At 28.4% G+C, this 7,500-nt stretch overlaps 1 protein-coding gene across 1 annotated transcript in view; it reads right to left on the bottom strand.

Moving 5' to 3' along the window:
• Positions 1-2,640: 2,640 nt before the first annotated feature.
• The window catches only part of LOC122251590 (short-chain dehydrogenase/reductase family 16C member 6-like), a 14,073-nt gene continuing 9,213 nt past the window's right edge, over positions 2,641-7,500 (bottom strand). Inside the window, exons 6-8 of the mRNA XM_086543632.1 lie at positions 3,575-3,691; positions 3,069-3,166; positions 2,641-2,989 (exon numbers count right to left, since the gene is read on the bottom strand). Coding sequence (XP_086399758.1) covers positions 3,073-3,166; positions 3,575-3,691 — 211 coding nt within the window. The 3' untranslated portion in view covers positions 2,641-2,989; positions 3,069-3,072. The remainder of the gene's footprint in view (positions 2,990-3,068; positions 3,167-3,574; positions 3,692-7,500) is intronic.

Raw genomic sequence — 7,500 nt, 5'->3', positions numbered from 1 at the left:
CTCTTTCCTTCCTCCTCTTCATCCCTTCCCTCCTTCCACCTAAATCACTTCTCTCCCCCACACCTAATCACTCATCCCCTCCCCTCTCTTCCCCTCATAATCTTCCCCTCCCCTCCCTTCCCCTTCCCTCCCATCCCTTCCCCCCTTCCCCTCCCATCCACTCTCCTCCCCTCCCTTCCCTTCCCCTCCCCTCCCCTCCCCTCCCTTCCCCCTTCTGTCTGGCCTTCAGAGAGAGACGACGCGAGAGGCAGGACGTATGACCCTTAAGGCAAAGCCACCATAACAACCTCATTTTCAAGCTGAGCTGAGATGAGGATAATCTGTCGGCGGAAGGCAGGCCCGAGCGTGACATTCATTTCGAGACGACCTGGTGATGAGACCTGATCTCGGTGACCCCGTCGTTGACCTCCCCCCCTCCTCCACTCCCCGTCGTTGACCCCCCCCCCCCCTCACTCGTTGAATCGTCTCGTCGTTGAATTACGATGGCAATGTGTGAGCACACTCGGATTTCAGATGTCTATTTGTCTATCGAGACTGTCTAATCAGTGTTTGATTCTGTCGTCCTGGATGTATGCATGTAGAGTATGTATGCATATTGTGTGTGTGTGTGTGTGTGTGCAAGTGAGTGTGTACGTCTCTCTATCTCTCTATCTATCTATCTATCTATCTTTCAATCTCTCTCTCTCTCTCTCTCTCTCTCTCTCTCTAAATAGATAATAATTATTCTATACTTATATATCAATATTTATATATATATATCTATATAATTATTATCTCTATATTCATATATATTTATTTTTATAATATATATGTATATATATATATATATATATATAAATGAATATATATTTAAAAAATAAATTAACAATAAGAAGTCAACCCATGTGAGTTGTTGTAGTGTTATTAATATATATAAATATATATATATATAATATATATATATATATATATTCTATGTGTGTTTTGTGGGGTGTGTGTGGTGTGTGTGTCTGTGTGTGATAATGGATATATGTCTCAATATATATTTATATATATATGTATCAAACTATATATATATATAATATAATATATATATTATATATATATATATTTTATTTGTTTATTAAACACACAACACACAAACACACACACACAGACACTTATAATATATATAGATATATAATCTATATATATAATATATATATATTATATATAATAAATATATAAATAATATATATTATATATATATACTATGTATATATGTAAATATATAATATATATATATACAACATATATACATATAATTAATATATACATATATACATATATACATATATACATATATACATATATTATATGTATTTATATCTATACATATATACATATATACATATATATAAAATATATATTAACATATATACATATATATATACATAATATACAATATATATATATATACATATATACATATATATATATATATATATATAATAAATATATATATACATATATACACTCACACACACAAACACAACACATACACACAGACATACACACAATACACACACACAAACACATTACACACCATGATCACAACAACACACACACCACTAACATATACATACATAATATAGTATATAGATATGTGTGTGCTGTGTGTGGACTGATGTGTGTGTGTGTGGATGTGTGTGTGGTGTTGTCGTGTGTGTGTGTGAGTGTGTCTGTGTGGTGTGTGTGTTGATGTGTGTGTTTGCTTTTCGTGTGCTGTGTGTGTGTGTGCTGTATATAATATATATCTATATAATCCTATATATATATTATATATATATAATATATAAGTAGTATATATATATATATTTATATTATATGTGTGTGTGTGTGTTGTTGGTGTGTGTGTGTGCTGGGGTGTGTGTGTGTGTGTGTGTGTGTGTGTGTGTGGTGTGTGTGTGGTGTGTGTGTGTGTGTGTGTGTGTGTGTGTGTGTGTGTGTGTGTGTGTGTGTGTGTGTGTGTGTGTGTGTGTGTGTGTGTGAGTGTGAAAAAATGTACATGGATGTACACATATCCACGTAAGAATAGTCTTCACAACGAATCACAACAATCAAAGAGCTTCCACCTAAAATGAAAAGCTTATCAGGGCAACAGAAATTTCAATTTACGTGTCATTCCTTTATTAAAGGTTTATTTCCAGCTGCTGAAAGGGCGGCATTTGCAATGATTGGCAGTATCAGCGAGTAATTCAGATTTCTAAACATTCGCAGTGGAGTTGACGGAGATGCAGAGTCAGTTGCGATTGAAGTTGCTAAATGCGAGTTCATGGTATCTCAGACGGAAAGAGCACGATGTTTGGGGGAAGATACGAGACTACGAGAACTAGTGAGGCTGGACGTCGAGATAAATATCCCTTCAAATTGGACCGCTTCGGCATTTTGTGTTTCGAGAGCTCTGGTGTGCATGCGACAAAGCACAAACTTAGATCTAGAGCAGGGATTCTCGGATAGGGGGATATATACCCCCCTTGGGATGAAATGAAAAATATATGACAGAGGATGAAAATAAACTGATATGGGACGCAGATCGTACATAGGCTGAGTTGCGCTTGTTTTAAGATTAGCAAACTGATTGACTCAGTTTGCAGTGAATGCGCTGATAATGCTTTTGGATTTTTTTTTTTTTTTTTTTTAATATTTATTGTAACCAGGGGTACATCAGCAATACACATCTTTTCATGAAATTCATTTGGCGTGATATAGTACTGATAAAAGTATTTTCTTGTTACATTTATAATAAATATCGGTTTTCTTTCCTTTACAAATTGGAGTAAGTTGGTTAATGGCGAAGTATATCCAGCTGAGAATAAGCGATCTAACGGAACGTCAAAATAAGAGTGATGCCTGCAACGATGTTCCGTTGGCCCCGTTAGTGCATTCTTGTTCATTCTTGTTCATTAGTTCATTCATGCTCGTCTTGTGATTGTTTTTAAGATCTATCTGGAACAACAAAAAAAGAAAACTGATAAAACACAGTTGCTCCAAATCCGGTGACAAGGCAGTAGTTTATTGTCAGAACAAAAAAAATCTGTGAGTCTCACCTCCCTAGCGACTCTTGCTCCTGCCGACAAAGTTGTCCATCATGACTGTTACGCCGGCGATCTTTCCCAGCAAATAGTTGGCCTTGTCCGGGAGGATCCTGGGGGAGGGAGAGGGGGGCTGGCTGTAAAGTATCTGCTGACGGACGGTTTCTCTTTCTGCGTCTGATTCTCTCTTTCTTTCTTCCTCTCTCCGCCTGTCTCTTTCTCTCTTTTTTCAACCACTTTCTCTTTCTATCTCTCTTTTTGTATTTCAAAGTCTCTCTCTCTCTCTCTCTCTCTCTCTCTCTCTCTCTCTCTCTCTCTCTCTCTCTCTCTCTCCCTCCTCCCTCTCTCCTCTCTCTCTCTCTCTCTCTCACTCACACTCACTCTCATTCTCTCTCTCTCTCTCTCTCTCTCTCTCTCTCTCTCTCTCTCTCTCTCTCTCTCTCTCTCTCTCTCTCTCTCTCTCTCTCGCTCTCTCTCTCTCCCTCTCTCTCTCCATCTTTCTCCCCTAGAAAGCTACTCACACTCTGCAGAGCGCCAGAAACCTCGCGTAGGGCGGCAGCATCAGCACTCTCTGGTTCATGAGCGTGGCATCCACAGACTCCTGCGCCACATACTCCGGGGTGAGGATCGGCAGGACTCTGGGGGGCAGAGGAGCGCGTCTGATTAGCGGAAGCTGCGCCATCGGTCATGCGGGAGGGCAATTACTCGTGATTTTAGTGATGATTAAAAATTACATAAACTCAAGAGCATGCGACCTATAGGAGTGCTTATATTAATAACAAAAAAATAAAAAATTACCATACATATATATATAATTTTATATATATATTTAGTATAACTATATAAATAAAAATATTTAGAAGATATATATATATATATATAATATATATATATATATTTATGGTATATAAATACAAATTAAAATATATATGTTTTAATATATAGTTTTATTATATATATAAAAATATATTATAATAATATATATAATTATATATTTATATATACCTTGATATATATATATATAATATTTATAATAAATATATATATATATATATATATATAGTATATATATATATTATTATATATATATATACATTTATATACGCACATTCATTATACATGTATAACATACATACATATAATATATATATAATATATATATAATATATACTATATATATATATAATATATTATAATGATATGTATAAATTATAATATAAGTATATGTATATATATATATATATATATAAAAATATAATATATGTTCTTATTATATATATATATGTTTATAATATCATTTACATATAATATTATATATATATATATATATATATTATATATATGTAATATAATTATATATATATGTATGTATAGTATATATGTATATTTATGTATATAAGTATATATATATATATATATATAATATATATATATATATAATACATATATATATATATATATATATATATATATTTTAATATATATATATGTATATATGTATATGTATATGTATATATATGTATTTTATATATATATATATATATATATATATATATTATATATATATATATATATATATACGTATATATATATTATCGTATATATATAATATTAAATTAATATAGTATATATAATGTAAATGTATATATAGTAATAAAAATAGTAATATATTTAAATATGTATAAATATATATAAATTTTACTGCCTGGATATATATATTTAATATGTTTATATTTTAATATATATATATATATATATTATATATATATATAGTATATTAACATATTTTTATATATTATTATTATGTATGTATGTATGTATGTTTATATATATGTATATGTATATACATATAGTGGATACATAATGATAGTATTATATACTCTATATATATATATATATATTATAATACTTATATATTTTCTATATTATCATATGTGTGTGTGTGTGTGTGTGTGTGTGTGTGTGTCGATGGTGTGTCTGGTGATGAGTGTAGTAGTGTGTGTCGGGTAGTGTGTGTGTGATTATGTAGTGTGTATATAAATATATCTCAATAAATTATTATATATATCTATTATATATTATCATATAATATATATATATAAATATGTAAATAGGTAAATATGTAATGTATATAATATATATATATTGCTCATATTGTTATAATATATTTAATGACGATAGTATATATATATATATAATTATTAGATAGTATATATAATACTAATATTATATAAATAATAAAAATGTATATATAAATATAAATATATATATATATAAAATATATAGTATATATATATAAATAAATATATATTTATATATATATATATTATGTAAAATGTATATGTACATGGTATATAAATATAATAAATAAATATATACATATATAATTATAAATATATATATATTTATAAATATATACATATAAATATACATATACATATATATAATATATATAAAAAAATTAAAATATAAATAAATATATATATATATACATACTATATATAAATAAAAATAATAAATATAAATAAATAAATTTTAAAATATATAAACTGTATATGACTAAATTGCGTATATGTATGTATATATATATACCATATTATATATATAGTATATATATGTGTTTGTATATGTGTGTTGAGTGTGTGTTGTGTGTGTGTGAAGTTGTATATGTATTTATGTGTGAGTTGACATGTACATGGTGATTGTGTATTAGTGCAATTATGTGTGTAATGTGTCTGTATATATATTGTGTGTGTGCGTGGGTGTACTATTACTGTGTGATGTCAAGTGTATGTGTTGTGTGTTTGAAAATGTGTTTGTGTTTGAGTGTGTTGTAATGTATATATATATATCAATAATATATATCATGTTAATATATATATATATATGTGATAGTGTGTGTTTTGTGTGTTGTTGTGTGTGTGTGTGGAATGCTATTATGTGTGTGTGAGTGGTGCGTGTTGTGTGTGTGTGCTTGTGCTGTGTAATGTGTTGGATAAATAATATGATTTGCATATACAAAATTTTTTTTTTTGTGTGTGTGTATATATAATTTGTGAAGGGGGGGTTGTGGTGGGGGTTGTGTTGTGATGAGTGTTTGTGATGGTGTGTGTGTGTGTGTGTGTGTGTTGTGTGTTTGTGTGTTTGTGTGTGTGTTGTATATATTATGTGTGAATATATTATTATAGTATATTAATATAAATATATTATATTTAAATAATATATATACATATAGTAATATAATATATATACACATACACACACACACACACACACCCCATACACACACACATATATTATAATATATAAATATTATATATATATTTATATATATATAATATATATAATAATATATATATATTATATATATGAATATTAATATATATAATAGATATATAGATAGATAGATATGTGTGTGTGGTGTGGTGTTATACATATATGTATATAATATGTGTGTGTTAGATATATATTATAGTATATATATATAAATATTTATATATATATGCATACTATAAATGATATATATATTATAATATAAATTATATATAAATATTATATATATGTATGTATGTATGTAATTATATGTGTGTTGAGGTAGTGTGATTGTTGTAAAAGTGTGTGTGTGTGTGATCGTTGTTGTGTGTTTGAGCTGTGTGTGAGTGTGTGTGTGTACGTGTGTTGGTGGTGTGTGTTTGTTGTATGTGAGTGGTTTATTTATTAGTGTATAAGTGTGTATATAAATATAGGTATCTATATTATTTTATCGTAATATATTATATATATAATATATTATAAATTCTATATAATATTATAAAATAATGCTATATATATATAACTATAATTTATTACAATATATATATAAAAAAAATATATATTATATAAATATATATATATTTAAGACATTTATATATAGTATATCTATATAGGTATATATATAAATATATATTGTGTGTGTGTTGGTGTGTTTAGGTATTGGATTACATTTAAGCTCGTTGTGTGTGTGTGTGTGTTTGTGTGCTTTGTGTGAGTGTTTAGTGATGTGTGTGATGTGTTTGTGTGCCGTGTTACTACTGTAGTAGTTGCTTTGTGTGATGATGTAGTCATGTGTCGGATATTTTTGTACTATTGTTTGCTAAATCGGAGGTGTTGTGTAGTGTTTTTGTGTGCTGTATTGTGTGTGTGTGTGTTAGTATGATGTGTGTGTGTAGTGTGATGCTGTGTGTTATATAAATAAAATATATGAAATGTGTAAAATGATATAAAGCGATTGTGCGTGTGTATATATATATACATATAATATAAATATACTATCATATAAAAATATATCTAATAAGTAATAACAATTATATAATAAATATCAAATATATATATATTTAAATAAAATATGGTTGGAATATGTAAGATGTACTTTAAATTTGTATTTATGTATTTATTTGTGTATTTATGT

The sequence above is a fragment of the Penaeus japonicus genome, unplaced genomic scaffold (assembly GCF_977035675.1).
Source record: "Penaeus japonicus unplaced genomic scaffold, GWHDUDI00000001_assembly GWHDUDI00000001, whole genome shotgun sequence".
NCBI lineage: Eukaryota > Metazoa > Arthropoda > Malacostraca > Decapoda > Penaeidae > Penaeus > Penaeus japonicus.
The sequence above is the reverse complement of the archived record's forward strand: the minus strand, read 5'-3'. Positions and strand labels throughout refer to the sequence as shown.